The following is a 25,971-nucleotide window of genomic DNA, read 5'->3' on the forward strand; positions in this document are numbered from 1 at the left end:
TCTATCCCTTTCTCCTCTCCTCTTCCCTATCCCTCTCTCCTCTCCTCGGTTCCCTCTCTCCTCTCCTCTTCCCTATCCTCTCCTCTCCTCTCCTCTCCTCTCCTCTCCTCCTCTCCTCTCCTCTCCTCTCCTCTCCTCTCTCTCCCTCCTCTCCTCTCCCTCCTCTCCCTCTCTCCTCTCCTCTCCTCCCTCTCTCTCTCCTCTCCTCTTCCCTATCCCTCTCTCCTCTCCTCTCTTCTATCCATCTCACCTCTCTTCTATCCCTCTCTCCTCTCCTCCCTCTCTCCTCTCCTCTATCCCTCTCTCCTCTCCTCTACCACTCTCTCCTCTCCTCTATCCCCTCTCCTCTCCTCTATCCCTCTCTCCTCTCCTCTATCCCTCTCCTCTCCTCTATCCCTCTCTCCTCTCCTCTATCCCTCTCCTCTTATTTCCTGTCCTCTCCATTCACATCTCTACTATTTCCCCCGTCTTCTCCTTTCCTCTGCTACAGTTCCCCTCCTATCTCTATCTCCCTCTGTTCTTTCTGCTTTTCCTCTAGTCTTCTCCCACCTCTATCCCCCTCCATATGTAACCTCTTTAAGTTACGCCTACAAACAAATTACGGATGATGAAATCAGGTTTACAATCTTCCCAGTCCCCATATTACTGTCACTTCCTATTCTGTCACCCAGCATATAGATTCCAGAGAAAGCAGACTGTAATGGCAGCTATCCTTAAGCTTTCGAAGCCACGATGAGTGTCTAGTTCCCAGTCATGTGACAGGGGCCACCCAGGTCACGTGACGAGGGAGTGTTGAATGTTTCGTACCTGTTGTTTGAGCTGTTGTACCAGGCTGTCCTTCTCTCTCTTCAGCATGGCCACCTCGTCCTGCGTCTTCTTCTTCTTGGACGAGGACAGCTCCAGCAGGGCGATGTTGGCATCCTTCTCACTGATGGCTGCTAACAGCGCCTCCTGTCTGTCAAGGACACACATTACAACACACTGTTAGGATTCAGAGAGTTATTAGACAACACATGTAGGATGTATTCAGTCAGGAAATACAAGGTGGAGTTTTAAAGCCAGGATATACAAAGTGGGATGTATGGAATTCATTGATTGGAATATACTGATTTTCTTAAAAAGGTGAAATAGATTGAAGTTAGCCTGGTGCAATTTGGCATGACAATGACCATAGGAGTAAACAAGACAACACAAAGAGAGGACCAGGCTAAGAGTCAAGTGAGAGGTGACATAAATATCTTCATTGACTTTATTGAGGCTTCATTGAGTCCTGCCAAGCTAATATGAACACTGGTTCCCTACAGAGAGAACGATGGTTCCACGGCTCTGTGACGTCATAAAAGGCTTTATGATGTCAGATTATTCTGTTTAAACACTGTATTCCCTACAAAGAGAACAATCAAAGACGTTTAAACACTGTGTTCCCTACAGAGAGAACAATCAAAGACGTTTAAACACTGTATTCCCTACAGAGAGAACAATCAAAGACGTTTAAACACTGTGTTCCCTACAGAGAGAACAATCAAAGACGTTTAAACACTGTATTCCCTACAGAGAGAACAATCAAAGACGTTTAAACACTGTATTCCCTATTGGGCCGTTTCTGGAAACCTCCGTCCGCGATCAAACCTTATAAACCTCAGTGGCCGTGTTTCAGTTAGTGTAGTAGGTAAAAGGTGCTATTGATGCCCTGTGTGTGTGTGTGTGTGTGTGTGTGTGTGTGTGTGTGTGTGTGGGGGGTGATGTGGTGCCCATTCCCTGCCACCCTCAGGGCCTGAGTGTGTGTTTTGCCAAGGGCCGAGGAAGGGAGGGGGAGGGGACTTCACAGGGCTAGGGGCCAGAGGCTAGCTAGGGGGTAGGGAATAGGTGTTAGGGGGTAGGAAAGGGCAAGGGAGAAGTGGGAAAGGGGTAGGGGGCTAGGGTAGTGGGTAGAAGGAATGAGCTATAGGGTTAGGGTAGGGGTAGAGGGAATGAGATATAGGGTAGGGAGTAGAGGTAGAGGGAATGACATATAGGGTTAGGGTAGGGGTAGAGGGAATGAGATATAGGGTAGGGAGTAGGGGTAGGGGGAATGAGATATAGGGTAGGGAGTAGAGGTAGAGGGAATGAGATATAGGGTAGGGAGTAGAGGTAGAGGGAATGACATATAGGGTTAGGGTAGGGGTAGGGGGGGAATGAGCTATAGGGTAGGGAGTCGAAGGTAGAGGGAATGAGATATAGGGTTAGGGTAGGGGTAGAGGGAATGAGATGAGATATAGGGTAGGGAGTAGAGGTAGAGGGAATGAGATATAGAGTTAGGGTGGGGGGATGAGATATAGGGTTAGGGTGGGGGAATGAGATATAGGGTTAGGGTAGGGGTAGAGGGAATGAGATATAGGGTTAGGGTAGGGGTAGAGGGAATGAGCTATAGGGTAGAGGAAATGAGATATAGGGTAGGGAGTAGAGGTAGAGGGAATGATATATAGGGTTAGGGTAGAGGTAGAGGGAATGAGATATAGGGTTAGGGTAGAGGTAGAGGGAATGAGATATAGGGTTAGGGTAGAGGTAGAGGGGATGAGATATAGGGTAGGGAGTAGAGGTAGAGGGAATGAGATATAGGGTTAGAGTAGGGGTAGAGGGAATGAGATATAGGGTAGAGGGAATGAGATATAGGGTAGGGAGTAGGGGTAGAGGGAATGAGATATAAGGTTAGGGTAGAGGGAATGAGATATAGGGTTAGGGTAGGGGTAGAGGGAATGAGATATAGGGTAGGGATTAGAGGTAGAGGGAATGAGATATAGGTTTAGGGTAGGGGTAGAGGGAATGAGATATAGGGTAGGGAGTAGAGGTAGAGGGAATGAGATATAGGGTTAGGGTAGGGGTAGAGGGAATGAGATATAGGGTTAGGGTAGGGATAGAGGGAATGAGCTATAGGGTTAGGGTAGGGGGAATGAGATATAGGGTTAGGGTAGAGGGAATTATATATAGGGTTAGGGTAGAGGGAATGAGATATAGGGTTAGGGTGGAGGGGGAGGGAATGAGCTAGTGATCTCTCCCTCTACCCCCCCTCTCTCCCCCCCCTCTCTCTCTCTCCCCCTTCCCTCTCTTTCTCTCTCCCCCTCCTTCTCTGTCTCTCTCTCGCCCCTCCCTCTCTTTCTCTCTCCCCCTCCTTCTCTGTCTGTCTCTCTCCCCCTCCTTCTCTGTCTGTCTCTCTCCCCCTCCCTCTCTTTCTCTCTCCCCCTCCTTCTCTGTCTGTCTCTCTCGCCCCCCTCCCTCTCTTTCTCTCTCCCCCTCCTTCTCTGTCTGTCTCTCTCCCCCTCCTTCTCTGTCTGTCTCTCTCCCCCTCCCTCTCTTCTCTCTCTCCCCCTCCCTCTCTTTCTCTCTCTCCCCCTCTCTCTCTCTCCTCTCTCTCTCTCCCCCTTCCCTCTCTGTCTCTCTCTATCACAACTCAGTCTATGGAAGTCATCAGTGTTAACCCCACCAGTCAGACCTCTGTGTTAATCAGCACAGCTTTGTGTTTCCATCCCCTGTGCCAGGGGAAGGGTAGAGGTCCTACTTTACCAGGCCTGGTGCCAACTTCACCCTTCCCTACGCCCCTTCTCTCTCTCTCTCTCTGTATCTAACTCTCTCTCTCTCTCTCTGTATCTAACTCTCTCTCTCTCTCTCTGTATCTAACTCTCTCTCTCTCTGTATCTAACTCTCTGTATCTAACTCTCTCTCTGTATCTAACTCTCTCTCTGTATCTCTCTCTCTCTCTGTATCTCTCTCTCTCTCTGTATCTCTCTCTCTGTATCTATCTCTCTCTCTCTCGCTCTCTGTATCTCTCTCTCTCTCTGTATCTCTCTCTCTCTCTGTATCTCTCTCTCTGTATCTATCACTCTCTCTCTCTGTATCTCTCTCTCTCTCTGTATCTAACTCTCTCTCTCTCTGTATCTAACTCTCTGTATCTAACTCTCTGTATCTAACTCTCTGTATCTAACTCTCTGTATCTAACTCTCTGTATCTAACACTCTCAATTCATATCAATTCAATTTAAGGGCTTTATTGACATGGGAAACATGTGTTAACATTGCCAAAGCAAGTAAAGTAGATAATAAACACAAGTGAAATAAACAATAAAAATGAACAGTAAACATTACACTCACAGAAGTTCCAAAAGAATAAAGACATTTCAAATGTCATATTATATATATACAGTGTAACAATGTACAAATGGTTAAAGTACAAAAGGGAAAATAAATAAACATAAATATGGGTTGTATTTACAATGGTGTTTGTGGTATTTCACCCAGTAGATATGGGAGTTTAACAAAATCGGGTTTGTTTTTTAATTCGTTGTGGATCTCTCTGTCTATCTAACTCTCTACCACCCTTTCTCTCACTCACATCCAGGACACTGAAGAATCCTCTGACCCAAATCTGTCCAGAAAATAGTGACATCAGATCACTAGGGAAACCCGTACCATCTGCACACACACACACACGCACGCACGCACGCACGCACGCACGCACGCACGCACGCACGCACGCACACACACACACACACACACACACACACACACACACACACACACACACACACACACACACACACACACACACACACCTTGAGATATACAGTATGCCTTACACACCACTCAGTCCCACAGAGACAGCTCCATCTTTCAGTGAGAGTGCTTGACAGGAAAAGCTCCAAAAAACAAGGCAGAGAAATGAACAAAACCTTGAACTTCCTCCTTCCTACTTCCTACTTCCTACTTCCTACTTCCTAGCTCCTATAGCCACATTAACTCGTACAGTAAATCCCCATACAGAGTGTATAGGGCACTATACAGGGAATAGTATGCCATTTGGCACGCAATCCTATATCTGGAGGTGTGACTTGTTTTAGCTCTGTTTCAGGTTAAAGGTTAGGACCTTTAGTCTCAGTCCAGCCTGCTGAGGACAGACAGCATTAGGACCTTTAGTCTCAGTCCAGCCTGCTGAGGACAGACAGCATTAGGACCTTTAGTCTCAGTCCAGCCTGCTGAGGACAGACAGCATTAGGACCTTTAGTCTCAGTCCAGCCTGCTGCGGACAGACAGCATTAGGACCTTTAGTCTCAGTCCAGCCTGCTGCAGACAGACAGCATTAGGACCTTTAGTCTCAGTCCAGCCTGCTGCGGACAGACAGCATTCAGAGGTTAGGACCTTTAGTCTCAGTCCAGCCTGCTGCAGACAGACAGCATTAGGACCTTTAGTCTCAGTCCAGCCTGCTGCAGACAGACAGCATTAGGACCTTTAGTCTCAGTCCAGCCTGCTGCAGACAGACAGCATTCAGAGGTTAGGACCTTTAGTCTCAGTCCAGCCTGCTGCGGACAGACAGCATTAGGACCTTTAGTCTCAGTCCAGCCTGCTGCGGACAGACAGCATTAGGACCTTTAGTCTCAGTCCAGCCTGCTGCAGACAGACAGCATTAGGACCTTTAGTCTCAGTCCAGCCTGCTGCAGACAGACAGCATTAGGACCTTTAGTCTCAGTCCAGCCTGCTGCAGACAGACAGCATTCAGAGGTTAGGACCTTTAGTCTCAGTCCAGCCTGCTGCAGACAGACAGCATTAGGACCTTTAGTCTCAGTCCAGCCTGCTGCAGACAGACAGCATTAGGACCTTTAGTCTCAGTCCAGCCTGCTGCAGACAGACAGCATTCAGAGGTTAGGACCTTTAGTCTCAGTCCAGCCTGCTGCGGACAGACAGCATTAGGACCTTTAGTCTCAGTCCAGCCTGCTGCAGACAGACAGCATTAGGACCTTTAGTCTCAGTCCAGCCTGCTGCAGACAGACAGCATTCAGAGGTTAGGACCTTTAGTCTCAGTCCAGCCTGCTGCAGACAGACAGCATTAGGACCTTTAGTCTCAGTCCAGCCTGCTGCGGACAGACAGCATTAGGACCTTTAGTCTCAGTCCAGCCTGCTGCGGACAGACAGCATTCAGAGCATTGAGCCAAAGCTCACCACCCCTCACACACACACACACACACACACACACACACACACACACACACACACACACACACACACACACACACACACACACACACAAACATATAGAGGTACAAAGCCCTGCACACACACACAAACGTATAGAGGTACAAAGACCTGCATACACACACACACACACACACAGAGGCTGTCGTACGTGGAGAAACACAGCCAAGGTTATTCTGTATGGTTTTTAATGCTGTATAAACACTGACATAGAGGGCTGTACAGAGCACCCATTCTACTCCTCCACCTGGTTCCCCCAGCCTCCTAGTACCATTACACTGAGCAGGATTCATCACTAACCTGTTGGAGTCCTTTTGACCATCAGATCAAACATCATATGTATACTCACTCACACACCCATTAAGATACAGTCAAAAATACACTTAAACACACACATACTGTACCAGAACACACCAGAACACTTCAGAACACACCAGAACACACCAGAACATACCAGAACACACCAGAACACTTCAGAACACACCAGAACACACCAGAACATACCAGAACACACAGAACACTTCAGAACACACCAGAACACACCAGAACATACCAGAACATACCAGAACACACCAGAACACACCAGAACACACCAGAACACTTCAGAACATACCAGAACACACCAGAACATACCAGAACACACCAGAACACACCAGAACATACCAGAACACTTCAGAACATACCAGAACACACCAGAACACACCAGAACATACCAGAACACTTCAGAACATACCAGAACACTTCAGAACATACCAGAACACACCAGAACATACCAGAACACTTCAGAACACACCAGAACATACCAGAACACACCAGAACATACCAGAACATACCAGAACACTTCAGAACACTTCAGAACACCAGAACATACCAGAACACTTCAGAACACACCAGAACATACCAGAACACACCAGAACATACCAGAACACACCAGAACATACCAGAACACACCAGAACATACCAGAACACACCAGAACATACCAGAACATACCAGAACACACCAGAACATACCAGAACACTTCAGAACACACCAGAACATACCAGAACATACCAGAACACACCAGAACACACCAGAACACACCAGAACATACCAGAACACACCAGAACACACCAGAACATACCAGAACACACCAGAACACACCAGTACCTACCAGAACATACAGGAACACACCAGAACATAGGTACATAGATAAATACATTCAGTGACCAACTCCCGGTTCCCAAGACATGAATCTCCTGTGCGCATGGTTACACACACACACACAACGGCACACACACACACACACACAACGGCAACCATGGCTTCTAACCAGCTCTGATAAATGACCACTGGTGATGGACCAACGCTTGAAGTCTGAACATCGTTCAATATACTGTCCACCTGGTCTGAACACTGGTTAATGTCAGGCACATCATTCAATATACTGTCCACCTGGTCTGAATACTGGTTAATGTCAGGCACATCATTCAATATACTGTCCACCTGGTCTGAATACTGGTTAATGTCAGGTACATCGTTCAATATACTGTCCACCTGGTCTGAATACTGGTTAATGTCAGGCACATCATTCAATATACTGTCCACCTGGTCTGAATACTGGTTAATGTCAGGCACATCATTCAATATACTGTCCACCTGGTCTGAATACTGGTTAATGTCAGGCACATCATTCAATATACTGTCCACCTGGTCTGAATACTGGTTAATGTCAGGCACATCGTTCAATATACTGTCCACCTGGTCTGAATACTGGTTAATGTCAGGTACATCGTTCAATATACTGTCCACCTGGTCTGAATACTGGTTAATGTCAGGTACATCGTTCAATATACTGTCCACCTGGTCTGAATACTGGTTAATGTCAGGTACATCGTTCAATATACTGTCCACCTGGTCTGAACACTGGTTAATGTCAGGTACATCGTTCAATATACTGTCCACCTGGTCTGAATACTGGTTAATGTCAGGTACATAAACTCTGACTGACCACAGAGCACACACAGTAATACGTAAACACACACACACACACACACACACAACACACACACTCAATACGTAAACACACACACACACACACACACACACTAATACGTACACACACACACACACACACACACTAACACACACAAACACACACACACACACACACACACACACACACACACACACACACACACACACACACACACACACACACACACACACACACTACACACTAATACGTAAACACACACACACACACACACACACTAATACGTAACACACACACACACACACACACACACACACACACACACAGCCTTCTACCCAGAGTTGACAGGGTTTACAGCAAGCAGGGAAACCTAATCCAGTTAGCTTCCTGTGTTGTTTAAAGGGGATAATATATAAATAGTAGCCGATGCAGCCAGTGTGTGTGTGTGTGTGTGTGTGTGTTTACGTATTACTGTGTGTGTGTGTGTGTTTACATATTACTGTGTGTGTGTGTGTGTGTGTGTGTGTGTGTGTTGTGTGTGTGTGTGTGTGTGTGTGTGTGTGTGTGTGTGTGTGTGTGTTGTATTGTGTGTGTGTGTGTGTGTGTGTGTGTGTGTGTGTGTGTGTGTGTGTGTGTGTGCAGGGAGAAAGAGGGACATTAGGCTGCTTTAGGAAAAGCCGCCAGGCTGCATGTTTCACCACAGAATCCCATCTCACTGGGGAAGTGTGTTTGTGTGACGCAGCCCAGACTAAGTTAGTCTACATGGGCCTCACAGCTAACCACTGAACAACGAACTGCTGCATGGAGCAAACCAACAGAAGGGAAATAGAGAGAGGTATATCGTAGACACACACACACACACACACACACACACACACGAGCTCATCAAGGTTCTGAGGGCATCAGCGCTAGAATAACAGTCTCCCACATTTGTCAAGTTCAGGAAATGAGTTAGATACACAGCCAGATGAGAAGAGAAGAGAGGAGGAGGGAGAGAGGAGAGGAGGAGAGAGAGGAGAGAGGAGAGAGAGAGAGAAGAGAGAGAGAGAGGAGAGAGAGAAGAGAGGAGAGGAGAGAGAGAGAAGAGAGGAGGAGAGAGAGAAGAGAGGAGGAGGGAGAGAGAGAGGAGAGGAGGAGAGAGAGGAGAGAGAAGAGAGGAGAGAGAGGAGAGAGGAGGAGAGAGAGAAGAGAGGAGGAGGGAGAGCAGAGAGGAGAGGAGGAGAGAGAGGAGAGAGGAGGAGAGAGAGAAGAAGAGAGGAGGAGGGAGAGGAGAGAGGAGAGAGAGGAGAGAGAGAAGAGAGGAGAGAGGAGAGAGGAGGAGAGAGAGAAGAGAGGAGAGGAGGAGAGAAGAGACGAGAGGAGGAGAGAGAGAAGAGAGGAGAGAGAGGAGAGAGGAGGAGAGAGAGAAGAGAGGAGGAGGGAGAGCAGAGAGGGAGAGGAGAGAGAGAGAGGAGAGAGGAGGAGAGAGAGAAGAGAGGAGGAGGGAGAGGAGAGAGGAGAGGAGGAGAGAGAGGAGAGAGAGAAGAGAGGAGAGAGAGGAGAGAGGAGGAGAGAGAGAAGAGAGGAGAGGAGGAGAGAAGAGACGAGAGGAGGAGAGAGAGAAGTGAGGAGAGGAGGAGAGAGAGAAGAGAGAAGAGGAGGAGAGAGAGAGAGAGAGGAGAGGAGGAGAGAGAGAAGAGAGAGGAGGAGGAGAGAGAGAAGAGAAGAGAGGAGGAGAGAGAAGAGAGGAGAGGAGGAGAGAGAGAAGAGATGAGAGGAGGAGAGAGAGAAGAGAGAGAGGAGGAGAGAGAAGAGAGGAGAGGAGGAGAGAGAGAAGAGAGGAGAGGAGGAGAGAGAGAAGAGAGGAGAGGAGGAGAGAGAGAAGAGAGAGAGAGTAGGAGAGAGAGAAGAGAGGAGGAGAGAGAGAGAGAGAGAGAGAGGAGAGAGAGAGAAGAGATGAGAGGAGGAGAGAGAGAAGAGAGGAGAGGAGGAGAGAGAAGAGAGGAGGAGAGAAGAAAGAAAGGATGGATTCTATTTCCATCTCTGTCTGAGGTTTCTTTTCTATTCCAGTGTAACCCTGATGACCCACTATATTCTCCTGCTGCTCTGTGGTTCTCTACAGACTTCAGTAATGACCCACTATATTCTCCTGCTGCTCTGTGGTTCTCTACAGACTTCAGTAACCCTGACGACCCACTATATTCTCCTGCTGCTCTGTGGTTCTCTACAGACTTCAGTAACCCTGACGACCCACTATATTCTCCTGCTGCTCTGTGGTTCTCTACAGACTTCAGTAACCCTGACGACCCACTATATTCTCCTGCTGCTCTGTGGTTCTCTACAGACTTCAGTAACCCTGACGACCCACTATATTCTCCTGCTGCTCTGTGGTTCTCTACAGACTTCAGTAACCCTGACGACCCACTATATTCTCCTGCTGCTCTGTGGTTCTCTACAGACTTCAGTAACCCTGACGACCCACTATATTCTCCTGCTGCTCTGTGGTTCTCTACAGACTTCAGTAACCCTGACGACCCACTATATTCTCCTGCTGCTCTGTGGTTCTCTACAGACTTCAGTAACCCTGACGACCCACTATATTCTCCTGCTGCTCTGTGGTTCTCTACAGACTTCAGTAACCCTGACTGACCCACTGACGACCCACATTCTCCTGCTGCTCTGTGGTTCTCTACAGACTTCAGTAACCCTGACGACCCACTATATTCTCCTGCTGCTCTGTGGTTCTCTACAGACTTCAGTAACCCTGACGACCCACTATATTCTCCTGCTGCTCTGTGGTTCTCTACAGACTTCAGTAACCCTGACGACCCACTATATTCTCCTGCTGCTCTGTGGTTCTCTACAGACTTCAGTAACCCTGACGACCCACTATATTCTCCTGCTGCTCTGTGGTTCTCTACAGACTTCAGTCTGAGCCATCAGTGAAGTCCTTTGTGGTGACGAGGGGCACAAGGAGCGTTGCACAAAACAAAGTCATCAGCGATTGATCGTCTGTAACCAATCAGAGTAAGAAAGCCATGAACTCATTTTCAAACTGCCGCTTTACCCACGTGTTCTGAATCTGGCCCAACTCATCTGTTTCTGGACCAATCAGACGGCCCGGAATGTTTTCACGTTCAGTGAAGGCTCAGCGAGGTCCTGAGATCCAGACTCATTGAGGAGAAGAAACTAGCGTCTGTGGGCGTGGCCTAGAGTTCGGCCAGAGCAAGGTGTCTGGGTTGCCAGGCATCACCTCTTTACAATGTAAAGACCTGAGTCTTGGTAAAAACCACGAGATGCAATCAATTATCATTAGCGTTATGATGTCATCTAGGATGATCTAGGATGATGTCATGTAGGGCCCTATGAGGACTATGACCTATAGAATATGACCTTCAGAAACACAGACATTACCATCCTGCAAACAGTGAAACTCTGTGGTGTCAATGACAGTTCCATCCCTATGTGACCACTAGGGTCAACCTTTGAGGCCTCTCATTGGCCAGCACAGTTAGCCTGGAGGCCTGTCATTGGACAGAACAGGTAGCGATTGTTTAGGGGTGAAGGGTCAGGTAACTCCATCACCTGTGGTCATTGGTCTAATCAGTAGAAGGAAACAGACCACCAGTCAACATGAGTCATCATCACAGAGCCACAGACCCTGGACACAGCCTTAGGTATCTCTCTCTCTCTTCTCTTCCCTCCCTCTCTCTCTCTTCCTCTCTTCCCCTCCCTCTCTTCCCTCTCTCCCTCTCTCCCTATCTCCCTCTCTCCCTCCTCTCCCTCTCTTCCTCTTCCCTCTCTCCCTCTCTTCCTCCCCTCCCTCTCTCCCTCTCTCCCTCTCTTCCCTCTCTCCCTCTCTTCCTCTCTTCCCTCTCTCACCTCTCTTCCCTCTTCCCCTCTCTCTCTTCCCTCTCCCTCTCTTCCTCTCTCCCTCTCTCTCCCCTCCTTCCTTCCTCTTTCCCTCTCCCTCTCTTCCCTCTCTCCCTCTCTCCCTCTCTACCTCTCTCTCTCCCTCTCCCTCTCTCTCTCTCCCTCCTCTCTTCCTCTTTCCCTCTCTACCTCTCTTCCTCTCTCCCTCTCTTCCCCTCTCTTCCTCTCTCTCTTCCTCTTTCCCTCTCTTCTCTCTCTCCCTCTCTTCCCTCTTTCCTCTCTCCCCCTCTACCTCTCTCCCTCTCTTTACCTATCTTCCTCTCTCCCTCTCTCGTCTTTCTCTCTCATTGGCTCTATCATTGGGAGAAGGGGAGGAGCAACACAAACTGTCTTGGTTCGCTCTCTCTCCTCTCCTGTCTCGAGATAATGATGTGTTCTCTGGGAAGAGGAGGAACAGGGAAGGTGACAGATTTATGGAGTTCTGTGTGATGGCGTCCTTCCCAATCCAATTCCCATCCTGTCCTGCCAAACCACCCAGGGCAGGACACCCACTGCTCAGAATCCCAAGAATGTTCCAGCTTCCAGAGAAGAGGGAGGAGGAGTGACATAAAAACACTAGATATCACACGGATTCTGCCGTAGTGAGGACAGACAATCACAGAGTGCATGTGGTGGAGGGAGAGAAATGGTAAATGAAGGCAGATCTGAGGTTTGACTCAAAAAAGCACTTTGAATTCTACAGTCAACCAAACTGACCAAGCAGTGGTTTATGATGTCATCCGCCCTTCTTCTGGAGAACGAAAGAAGAAAATACAAATGAAACAGAGTGGGGGGGTGAAGAAGATGAGGAACAGGAAGTGGAGAAGGAGGTGAAGAAGATGAGGAACAGGAAGAGGAGAAGGAGGTGAAGAAGATGAGGAACAGGAAGAGGAGAAGGAGGTGAAGGAGGTAAAGAAGATGAGGAACAGGAAGAGGAGAAGGAGGTGAAGAAGAAGACTGAAGAATTATAGGAAGGGACTAAATAGAGAAGGAAAGACAAATAAGCCCACCTTTAAAGCAGTGGGGGGGGGGCAGTAAAGGGTGTGAGGGTTAAGGACAGGTCTAGTGGGAGGACAGTACAGGGTGTGAGGGTTAAGGACAAGTCTAGTGGGAGGACAGTACAGGGTGTGAGGTTTAAGGACAGGTCTAGAGGGAGGACAGTAAAGGGTGTGAGGGTTAAGGACAGGTCTGGTGGGAGGACAGTACAGGGTGTGAGGGTTAAGGACAGGTCTAGTGGGAGGACAGTACAGGGTGTGAGGGTTAAGGACAGGTCTAGTGGGGGACAGTAAAGGGTGTGAGGGTTGACAGGTCTAGTGGGAGGACAGTACAGGGTGTGAGGGTTAAGGACAGGTCTAGAGGGAGGACAGTAAAGGGTGTGAGGGTTAAGGACAGGTCGAGAGGGAGGACAGTAAAGGGTGTGAGGGTTAAGGACAGGTCTGGTGGGAGGACAGTACAGGGTGTGAGGGTTAAGGACAGGTCTAGTGGGAGGACAGTAAAGGGTGTGAGGGTTAAGGACAGGTCTGGTGGGAGGACAGTACAGGGTGTGAGGGTTATGCAAAGAGCCAGACAAACACACCCCTCAGCCCTGCTCTCAACTCACCCCCCCCCAAACACATTCTGCAACCCAAGACAGAGCTCAATACGAAGAATAACAAACACACACAATCACCCCCCTAAATACCAGTGTCACTCTCCCCCTCTCCTCTCCCATCTGTCTCTCCTATTTCTATACCTCCACTGATCCCCTGCCATCGCCCCCACTCTTCATCCATCTCTGTTTTAAATGGGGCATTATTTCATATGTTATGGCATGTCGTTTTAAATGGGGCATTATTCCCTAAGTTATGGCATGTCATTTTGAATGGGGCATTATTCCATATGTTATGGCATGTCATTTTAAATGGGGCATTATTCCCTAAGTTATGGCATGTCATTTTAAATGGGGCATTATTCCATATGTTATGGCATGTCATTTTAAATGGGGCATTATTCCCTAAGTTATGGCATGTCATTTTGAATGGGGCATTATTCCCTAAGTTATGGCATGTCATTTTGAATGGGGCATTATTCCATAAATTATGGCATGTCGGGACGGCAGTGTAGCCTAGTGGTTAGAGCATTGGACTAGTAACCGAAAGGTTGCAAGTTCAAATCCCTGAGCTGACAAGGTACAAAAATCTGTCGTTCTGCCATTGAACAGACAGTTAACCCACTGTTCCTAGGCCGTCATTGAAAATAAGAATTTGTTCTTAACTGACTTGCCTAGTAAAATAAAGGTTAAAAAAAAAAAAAAATGTCCTGACTCATTTCCAGTCTATTATCAGATGGAGGCTCCTACACTACACACTGATATAATACTACTACACTACACTGATATAATACTACTACATTACACACTGATATAATACTACTACATTACACACTGATATAATACTATTACAGTACACACTGATATAATACTACTACTACATTACACACTGATATAATACTATTACAGTACACACTGATATAATACTACTACTACATTACACACTGATATAATACTACTACAATTACACACTGATATAATACTACAACAATACACACTGATATAATACTACTACTACAATACACACTGATATAATACTACAACAATACAAACTGATATAATACTACTACAATACACACTGATATAATACTACTACAATACACACTGATATAATACGACTACTACAGTACACACTGATATAATACTATTACAGTACACACTGATATAATACTACTACTACATTACACACTGATATAATACGACTACTAAAACACACACTGATATAATACTACTACACTACACACTGATATAATACTACTACAATTCACACTGATATAATACTACTACACACTGATATAATACTACTACTACACACTGATATAATACTACTACACACTGATATAATACTACTACACACTGATATAATACTACTACAATACACACTGATATAATACTACTACACACTGATATAATACTACTACAATACACACTGATATAATACTACTACACTACACACTGATATAATACTACTACACTACACACTGATATAATACTACTACAATTCACACTGATATAATACTACTACACTACACACTGATATAATACTACTACACACTGATATAATACTACTACAATACACACTGATATAATACTACTACAATACACACTGATATAATACTACTACAGTACACACTGATACAATACTACTACAATACACACTGATATAATACTACTACAGCACACACTGATATAATGCTACTACAATACACACTGATATAATACTACTACAATACACACTGATATAATACTACTACAGTACACACTGATATAATACTACTACAATACACACTGATATAATACTACTGCAGTACACACTGATATAATACTACTACACTACACACTGATATAATACTACTACAGCACACACTGATATAATACTACTACTACAGTACACACTGGTATAATACTACTACTACAGTACACACTGGTATAATACTACTACTACAGTACACACTGATATAATACTACTACAATACACACTGATATAATACTACTACAATACACACTGAAATAGTACTACTACACTACACACTGATATAATACTACTACACTACACACTGATATAATACTACTACAATTCACACTGATATAATACTACTACAATACACACTGATATAATACTACTACAGCACACACTGATATAATACTACTACACACTGATATAATACTACTACAATACACACTGATATAATACTACTACAATACACACTGATATAATACTACTACACATACACACTGATATAATACTACTACACACTGATATAATACTACTACACACTGATATAATACTACTACAATACACACTGATATAATACTACTACAATACACACTGATATAATACTACTACACTACACACTGATATAATACTACTACAATACACACTGATATAATACTACTACACTACACACTGATATAATACTACTACACACTGATATAATACTACTACAATACACACTGATATAATACTACTACAGTACACACTGATATAATACTACTACAATACACACTGATATAATACTACTACAGCACACACTGATATAATACTACTACGATACACACTGATATAATACTACTACACACTGATATACATACTGATATAATACTACTACAGTACACACTGATATAATACTACTACAATACACACTGATATAATACTACTACAATACACACTGATATAATACTACTACACTACACACTGATATAATACTACTACACTACACACTGATATAATACTACTACACTACACACTGATATAATACTACTACAATACACACTGATATAATACTACTACAATACACACTGATATAATACTACTACAGTACACACTGATATAATACTATATAATACTACTACTACTGATATAATACACACTGATACACATATATAATACTACTACTACACACTGATATAATACTACTACACTACACACTGATATATATACTACTACTACACACTGATATAATACTACTACTACAGTACACACTGACATAATAATACTACTACAGTACACACTGATATAATACTACTACAATACACACTGATATAATACTACTACAGTACACACTGATATAATACTACTACAATACACACTGATATAATACTACTACAGTACACACTGATATAATACTAGATACAGTACACACTGATATAATACTACTACTACAATACACACTGATATAATAATACTACACTACACACTGATATAATACTACTACACTACACACTGGTATAATACTACTACACTACACACTGATCTAATACTACTACACACTGATATAATACTACTACACACTGATATAATACTACTACACACTGATATAATACTACTACTACACACTGATATAATACTACTACACTACACACTGATATAATACTACTACACACTGATATAATACTACTACACACTGATATAATACTACTACACACTGATATAATACTACTACACTACACACTGATATAATACTACTACACACTGATATAATACTACTACACACTGATATAATACTACTACACACTGATATAATACTACTACACACTGATATAATACTACTACACACTGATATAATACTACTACACTACACACTGATATAATACTACTACACACTGATATAATACTACTACACACTGTGGGCTTCATGTATGTTACATAAAATAATTTTCATAATGTTCTTTAGGAATGTAGTGAAGTAAAAGTTAAATTAAAAGTTGTCAAAAATATAAATAACAAAGTAAAGTACAGATACCACAAAAACAACTTCTTTACTTAAGTATTTTACACCACTGTGTGTGTGTGTGTGTGTGTGTGTGTGTGTGTGTGTGTGTGTGATCTACAGATGTGCTGCAGACAGATTCAGGGTCTCTTACTACAGTACGGCTCTAAAAACGGGGAGGGGGGTGGTATCTCTACACCTGGTCGGGGGTCCAGATGACCATAACAGTCCAACAATCGCACTTGTAATGTAATATTGTATTGCTATGTGCATGAAGTACATCAGGTGGAAATAAATGAGAAAAACACTCCTCTATTTTGAATGGGAACACTGTTCAGTAGGGTAAAGTAGTTCTTAATGGGTTTATTTGGAAGTGTGGCTTGTGGGTCCAGTGGACTTGCAGTGTCTAGTAAAGGAGTGGTGAGGTTCAATTCTCAACTTCTCAGTGTTTCATTGCACTCTGTCTGTCTGTCTGTTTGTCTGTCTGTCTATCTCTGTCTCTCTCTCTCTCTCATGTGGTCTCCTTTATAATGCCACCATTTCATATGTCGTGTCAGTCCTGGGGGTAAACTGGGAGAGATACCAGTGTCCTGGGGGTAAACTGGGAGAGATACCAGTGTCCTGGGTGTAAACTAGGAGAGATACTAGTGTCCTGGGGGTAAACTAGGAGAGATACCAGTGTCCTGGGGGTAAACTGGGAGAGATACCAGTGTCCCTGGGGGGTAAACTGTAAACTGGGAGAGATACCAGTGTCCTGGGGGTAAACTAGGAGAGATACCAGTGTCCTGGGGTAAACTAGGAGAGATACCAGTGTCCTGGGGGGGTAAACTAGGGTAAACTAGGAGAGATACTAGTGTCCTGGGTGTAAACTGGGAGAGATACTAGTGTCCTGGGGGTAAACTGGGAGAGATACCAGTGTCCTGGGGGTAAACTGGGAGAGATACCAGTGTCCTGGGGGTAAACTAGGAGAGATACTAGTGTCCTGGGTGTAAACTGGGAGAGATACTAGTGTGTCCTGGGAGATACTCAGTGTCCTGGGGTAAACTGGGAGAGATACTAGTGTCCTGGGGTAAACTGGGAGAGATACTAGTGTCCTGGGGTAAACTAGGAGAGATACTAGTGTCCTGGGGGTAAACTAGGAGAGATACCAGTGTCCTGGGGTAAACTAGGAGAGATACTAGTGTCCTGGGGTAAACTAGGAGAGATACTAGTGTCCTGGGGGTAAACTGTTTCATTGCACTCTGTCTGTCTGTCTGTTTTTGGAGATAGATACCAGTGTCCTGTCCTGGGGTAAACTGGGAGAGATACCAGTGTCCTGGGGGTAAACTGGGAGAGATACCAGTGTCCTGGGGGTAAACTGGGAGAGATACCAGTGTCCTGGGGGTAAACTGGGAGAGATACCAGTGTCCTGGGGGTAAACTGGGAGAGATACCAGTGTCCTGGGGTAAACTGGGAGAGATACCAGTGTCCTGGGGGTAAACTGGGAGAGATACCAGTGTCCTGGGGTAAACTGGGAGAGATACCAGTGTCCTGGGGGGGGTAAACTAGGGAGATACCAGTGTCCTGGGGGTAAACCTAGTGTCCTGGGTGTAAACTGGGAGAGATACTAGTGTCCTGGGTGTAAACTGGGAGAGATACTAGTGTCCTGGGGGTAAACTAGGAGAGATACTAGTGTCCTGGGGTAAACTGGGAGAGATACTAGTGTCCTGGGTGTAAACTGGGAGAGATACTAGTGTCCTGGGTGTAAACTGGGAGAGATACTAGTGTCCTGGGTGTAAACTGGGAGAGATACCAGTGTCCTGCGGGGTAAACTGGGAGAGATACTAGTGTCCTGGGGGTAAACTAGGAGAGATACCAGTGTCCTGGGGGTAAACTGGGAGAGATACCAGTGTCCTGGGGGTAAACTAGGAGAGATACCAGTGTCCTGGGGGTAAACTAGGAGAGATACCAGTGTCCTGGGGGTAAACTAGGAGAGATACTAGTGTCCTGGGGGTAAACTAGGAGAGATACTAGTGTCCTGGGGGTAAACTAGGAGAGATACCAGTGTCCTGGGGGTAAACTAGGAGAGATACTAGTGTCCTGGGGGTAAACTAGGAGATACTAGTGTCCTGGGGGTAAACTGGGAGAGATACTAGTGTCCTGGGTGTAAACTAGGAGAGATACCAGTGTCCTGGGGGTAAACTAGGAGAGATACTAGTGTCCTGGGTGTAAACTAGGAGAGATACTAGTGTCCTGGGGGTAAACTAGGAGAGATACCAGTGTCCTGGGGGTAAACTAGGAGAGATACTAGTGTCCTGGGTGTAAACTAGGAGAGATACTAGTGTCCTGGGGGTAAACTGGGAGAGATACCAGTGTCCTGCGGGGTAAACTGGGAGAGATACCAGTGTCCTGCGGGGTAAACTGGGAGAGATACCAGTGTCCTGCGGGGTAAACTGGGAGAGATACCAGTGTCCTGCGGGGTAAACTGGGAGAGATACCAGTGTCCTGCGGGGTAAACTGGGAGAGATACCAGTGTCCTGGGTGTAAACTGGGAGAGATACCAGTGTCCTGCGGGGTAAACTGGGAGAGATACCAGTGTCCTGGGGATAAACTAGGAGAGATACCAGTGTCCCGGGGGTAAACTGGGAGAGATACTAGTGTCCTGGGTGTAAACTGGGAGAGATACTAGTGTCCTTGGTGTAAACTGGGAGATATACTAGTGTCCTGGGTGTAAACTAGGAGAGATACTAGTGTCCTGGGTGTAAACTGGGAGAGATACTAGTGTCCTGGGTTAAACTGGGAGAGATACTAGTGTCCTGGGTGTAAAATGGGGGAGATACTAGTGTCCTGGGTGTAAACTAGGAGAGATACTAGTGTCCTGGGTGTAAAATGGGAGAGATACTAGTGTCCTGGGTGTAAACTAGGAGAGATACTAGTGTCCTGGGGGTAAACTGGGAGAGATACTAGTGTCCTGGGTGTAAACTAGGAGAGATACTAGTGTCCTGGGGGTAAACTGGGAGAGATACTAGAGTTTCACCACTGGCTGGTTTCTAAGAAGACATGCCTCTTTGGGCACCCAACCCTTGGTGTTGTCATGGTAAACTAGTGATTACACACACCATTCCACTGGTCCTCCAGGACACAGAGACACTCTGGGTGTCTTCTCTGCTGTTAACCATGTTCTTGAATGCTAACTACATTAATCTTGTTTCGGGGCCAGAAGAGTTGTGTCTGCTGTTACCCATGTGCTGTAACCACGAGAGACACCGTCTGAAATGTACTCAAGATTTATAGAGCCTGACCTTGGTAAAAGCTCACACACAAACACACACGCACACACACACACACGCATACACACACACACACACACACAGTCCGTGAGGCAAGCTGCGTGCTGAATGACAGGGGCCTAGTGTATGTGTGGCTCCCCTGTCTCTCCAGACAGACTAGGCAGATGGTGTTTATAGCATTGAGGAGAGGATGGACAGACCAGCCCCAAGGCCACGGAGGAGAGGATGGACAGACCAGGCCCAAGGCCACAGAGGAGTGGATGGACAGACCAGGCCCAAGGCCACGGAGGAGAGGATGGATAGACCAGGCCCAAGGCCACGGAGGAGAGGATGGACAGACCAGGACCAAGGCCACGGAGGAGAGGATGGACAGACCAGGACCAAGGCCACGGAGGAGAGGATGGACAGACCAGGACCAAGGCCACAGAGGAGAGGATGGACAGACCAGACCTAAGGCCACGGAGGAGAGGATGGACAGACCAGACCCCAGTCCTCAGCAGTCCAATCCCTGTACCTTTTGCAGAATATCAGTCTGTCCCTGATGTTTTTCCTGGAGAGAAGTGGCTTCTTTGCTGCCCTTCTTGACACCAGGCCATCCTCCAAAAATCTTCGCTTCACTGTGCGTGCAGATTTACTCACACCTGCCTGCTGCCATTCCTGATCAAGCTCTGTACTGGTGGTTCCCCGATCCCGCAGCTGAATCAACTTTAGGAGACGGTCCTGGCGCTTACTGGACTTCCTTGGGTCCTCCAGCCATGTCCTTCAGTCCCCCAGACTCAATAACCTCCAGCCATGTCATTCAGTCCCCCAGACTCTATAACCTCCAGCCATGTCATTCAGTCCCCCAGACTCTATAACCTCCAGCCATGTCATTCAGTCCCCCAGACTCTATAACCTCCAGCCATGTCATTCAGTCCCCCAGACTCTATAACCTCCAGCCATGTCATTCAGTCCCCCAGACTCTATAACCTCCAGCCATGTCATTCAGTCCCCCAGACTCTATAACCTCCAGCCAGTCCCCCCATGTCATTCAGTCCCCCAGACTCTATAACCTCCAGCCATGTCCTTCAGTCCCCCAGACTCTATAACCTCCAGCCATGTCATTCAGTCCCCCCAGACTCTATAACCTCCAGCCATGTCATTCAGTCCCCCAGACTCTATAACCTCCAGCCATGTCCTTCAGTCCCCCAGACTCTATAACCTCCAGCCATGTCATTCAGACCCCCAGACTCAATAACCTCCAGCCACGTCATTCAGTCCCCCAGACTCTATAACCCCATTCCAGGCTGAAATGCCACAGGGGAGTCATTACTGGAGGCAGGTGCTCTCTCTCTCTGGGTCTATGTGTGTGCGTGTGTCTGTGTGTGTACATGCGTGTGTGTGTGTGTATGTGTGTGTGCATGCGTGTGTGTGCTTGTGTGTCCGTGTCTGTGTGTGCGTGTGTGTCCGTGTGTGTGTGTGTGTCCGTGTCTGTGTGTGTGTGCGTGTGTGGTGTGTGCATACGTGTGTGTGCGTGTGCGTGTGCGCGTGTGTATGTGTGTGTGTGTGTGCGTGTCTGTGTGTGTGTGTGTGTGTGTGTGTGTGTGTGTGTGTGTGTGTGTGTGTGTGTGTGTGTGTGTGTGTGTGTGTGTGTGTGTGTGTGCGTGCGTGTGTGAGCCCCCGTGGATCAGGTCTTGACAGGTCAGTACTGGGTTACCCAGCTGCTATGACAGGGTGTCAGGGTGTGGTCTGACCTCAGGAATCTACCCTGACATAAAGGGTATTAGAACACCCTCCTACCATCTCAACACCACCCACTTCCTGGTTTCTAACAGTGTTAGTGCTACTGTCAGAGAGATACATGGTACAGTCCTTCAGCAGACGTTCTGACCCAGAGTCCACTCAGTTCATCTTAACATAGCTAGCTGGGACAAGCACACATCACAATCATAGTAAAGACATGTGTCCTCATGTCCTACACTAGCTGTCAGTAGTCAGAGATAGAAGGTCACGTGTGTTAGATCAGAAAAGGCTTTTTAAAATGTTGATTTATGTTTCAGGGGTTGGGGTGAGGAGGTGTTGCATGTGTGTGTGTGTGTGTGTGTGGGGGGGTATGGGATTATTTAAGGTTGTCTATGAAGAGAGGTAAGGTTTCAGATGTTTTCAGAAGATGGGCAGGGACTCTGCTGTCCTAGCTTCAGGGGGAAGCTGGTTCCACCATTGGGTTGCCAGGACAGAGAAGAGCTTGGTCTGGGCTGATAGAGACAGAGGGTACATGATGGACTGCAGCAGCTGTACAGCAGTTAGTCTTTCTGACATACATAATCCTCACTACACGTCCAGAGGTGACTGCACCCCCTCCCCATCTCTCTCTCTCTTTGAGAAGACCTGAGGCCTCATCTCTCTCTCCACCCCCTTCATATCCCTCTCTCTCCCCCTCTCTCTCCACCCCCTCCCCATCTCTCTCTCTCTTTGAGAAGACCTGAGGCCTCATCTCTCTCTCTGTCCCTCTCTCTCTCCCTCCTGAGGCCTCATATCTCTCTGTCCCTCCCTCTCTCCACCCCCTCCACCCCTCCCTCTCTCTCTCTCTCTCCCACCCCTCCCCCTCTCTCCCACCCTTCCCCCTCCCTCCTCCCTCTCTCTCCACCCCTCCATCCTCTCTCTCTCCCCCCACCCTCTCTCCAACCTTCCCCGACCCCCTCTCTCCACCCTTCCCCCTCCCTCCATCCCTCTCTCTCTCCACCCCTCCATCCTCTCTCTCTCCCCCCACCCTCTCTCCAACCTTCCCCGACCCCCCTCTCTCTCTGTGCTGTATGTTGTCTTCTCTCCATCTGGTTGACTAATGCTTTCTGCAGGTGTTCCTCCCTCATCTCCCAGACAGGTGATTCTTTCTACTTCCCTTTGTCTCCATCTTTCCCTCCTTTGCTTCCTCCCTCTGTCCCAGTAGTTTGTTTAGTAGACCCAGCAGTGTGTTCACAGCCAGGCTGTAGGGGGTTTCCAAGGTAACAGCTGTGATAGTCCAACACTGGGCACTGACCCCTAGCCTCTCCACTCCAGTCCTCTTATCTCCTCTTCTCTTCTTTTCTCTCATCCCCTCTCCTCTCCTCTCATCTCTTCTCCTCTCCTCTCCTCCCCTCCTCTCCTCTCCTCTCCTCTGCTCTCCTCGTCTCTCCTCTTCTCTCTCTCTCTCCTCTCTCCTCTCCTCTCCTCTCCCTCTGCTCTCCTTCTCTCCTCTTCTCTCCTCTTTTCTCCTCCCCTCTCCTCTTCTCTCTCCCCCCCCCCTCTCCTCTTCTCTCCACCCCTCTCCTCTCCTCTCGACTCCTCTCCTCTCCTCTCGACTCCTCTCCTCTCCTCTCAACTCTCTCTCCTCCCCTCTCTTCTCGACTCCTCTCCTGTCCTCTCGACTCCTCTCTCTCCTCGTCTCTCCTCTTCTCTCCTCTTTTCTCCTCTCCTCTCCCTCCCCCCTCTCCTCTCCCAGTCTCTCCTCTTCTCTCCTCTTTTCTCCTCCCCTCTCCTCTTCTCCCCTCCCCTCCCCTCTCCTCTCTCCTCCCCTCTCCTCTCCTCTTTTCTCCTCCCCTCTCCTCTTCTCCTCCCCTCCTCTCCTCTCTCCTCCTCTCCCTCTCCTCTCCTCTCCTCTCCTCTCTCCTCTCCCTCTCCTCTTTTCTCCTCCCCTCTCCTCTTCCCCTCCCCCTCCCCCCTCTCCTCTCCTCTCTCTCCTCTCTCTCCTCTTCTCTCCTCTTTTCTCCTCCCCTCTCCTCTTTTCTCCTCCCCTCTCCTCTTCTCCTCCTCCCCTCCCCTCTCCTCTCCTCTCCTCTCTCTCCTCTTTTCTCCTCTTTTCTCTCCCTCTCTCTTCTCTCCACCCCTCTTCTCAACCCTCTCCTCTCCTCTCTCCACCCCTCTCCTCAACCCTCTCCTCTTCTCTCCACCCCTCACCTCTCCTCTCCACCCCTCTCCTCTCCACCCCTCCCTCTCTCTCTCTCTCCTCTGCTCTCCTCTTTTCTCCTCCCCTCTCCTCTTCTCTCCACCCCTCTTCTCAACCCTCTCCTCTCCTCTTCTCTCCACCCCTCTTCTCAACCCTCTCCTCTCCTCTTCTCTCCACCCTCTCCTCTCCTCTCCTCTCCTCTTCTCTCCTCTCCTCTCCTCTTCTCTCCACCCCTCTTCTCAACCCTCTCCTCTCCACCCCTCTTCTCAACCCTCTCCTCTTCTCTCCACCCCTCTCCTCTCCACCCCTCTCCTCTCCTCGTCTCTCTCTCTCCTCTCCACCCCTCTCCTCTTCTCTCTACCTCTCTTCTCAACCCTCTCCACCCCTCTTCTCAACCCTCTCCTCTCCTCTTCTCTCCACCCCTCTCCTCTCCTCTCCTCATCTCTCCTCCCCTCTCCTCTCCTCTCCACCCCTCTCCTCTTCTCTCCACCCCTCTTCTCAACCCTCTCCACCCCTCTTTTCAACCCTCCCTCTCCTCTCCTCTCCTCTCCTCTTTTCTCCACCCCTCTTCTCAACCCTCTCCTCTCCTCTTCTCTCCACCCTCTCCTCTCCACCCCCCTCTCCTCTCCTCTCCTCTCCTCTCCTCTCCTCTCCTCTCCTCTCCTCTCTCTCCTCTTTTCTCCTCCCCTCTCCTCTTCTCTCCACCCCTCTTCTCAACCCTCTCCTCTCCACCCCTCTTCTCAACCCTCTCCTCTTCTCTCCTCTTCTCTCCTCTTCTCTCCACCCCTCTCCTCTCCTCTCCTCATCTCTCCTCCCCTCTCCTCTCCTCTCCTCTCCTCTCCACCCCTCTCCTCTTCTCTCTACCTCTCTTCTCAACCCTCTCCACCCCTCTTCTCAACCCTCTCCTCTCCTCTCCACACCCCCTCTCCTCTCCTCTCCTCGTCTCTCCTCCCCTCTCCTCTCCTTTCCACCCCTCTCCTCTTCTCTCTACCTCTCTTCTCAACCCTCTCCACCCCTCTTCTCAACCCTCTCCTCTTCTCTTCTCTCCACCCCTCTCCTCCCCTCGTCTCTCCTCCCCTCTCCTCTTCTCTCTACCTCTCTTCTCAACCCTCTCCACCCCTCTTCTCAACCCTCTCCTCTCCTCTCATCTTCTCTCCACCCCCTCTCCTCTCCTCTCCTTGTCTCTCCTCCCCTCTCCTCTCCACCCCTCTCCTCTTCTCTCCACCCCTCTTCTCAACCCTCTCCACCCCTCTTTTCAACCCTCTCCTCTCCTCCCCTCCCCCCCCCTCTCCTCTCCTCTCCTCTCCTCTCCTCTCCCTCTCCTCTCCTCTCCTCTCCTCTCCCTCTCTCCTCTCCTCTCCTCTCCTCTCCTCTTTTCTCCTCTCCTCTCCTCTGTCCTCTCCTCTCTCTCCTCTCTCTCCTCTCTCTCTCCTCTCTCCTCTCCTCTCCCTCTCCTCTCCTCCCTCTCCCCTCCCTCCCTCCCCTCCCCTCCCCTCCCTCCCCTCTCTCTCCTCTCCTCTCCTCTCCTCTCCCCTCCCCTCCTCTCCTCTCCCTCCCCTCCCCTCCCCTCCTCTCCTCTCCTCTCCTCTCCTCTCCTCTCCTCTCCTCTCCTCTCTCTGTGTTAATGGTAATTAAAGGGA

The 25,971-nt window shown here is 47.7% G+C and overlaps 1 protein-coding gene across 1 annotated transcript in view; it reads right to left on the reverse strand.

Annotated features, from left to right (window-relative positions):
- Positions 1-25,971, reverse strand: part of LOC121845896 (ELKS/Rab6-interacting/CAST family member 1-like) — a gene marked incomplete at its 5' end in the record, with an annotated part of 386,989 nt that overhangs the window by 169,977 nt on the left and 191,041 nt on the right. Inside the window, 1 exon segment of the mRNA XM_042318115.1 lies at positions 808-955. Within this exon segment, the coding sequence (XP_042174049.1) occupies positions 808-955 (148 nt within the window).

The sequence above is a fragment of the Oncorhynchus tshawytscha genome, unplaced genomic scaffold (assembly GCF_018296145.1).
Source record: "Oncorhynchus tshawytscha isolate Ot180627B unplaced genomic scaffold, Otsh_v2.0 Un_contig_1044_pilon_pilon, whole genome shotgun sequence".
NCBI classification, from domain to species: Eukaryota; Metazoa; Chordata; class Actinopteri; order Salmoniformes; family Salmonidae; genus Oncorhynchus; species Oncorhynchus tshawytscha.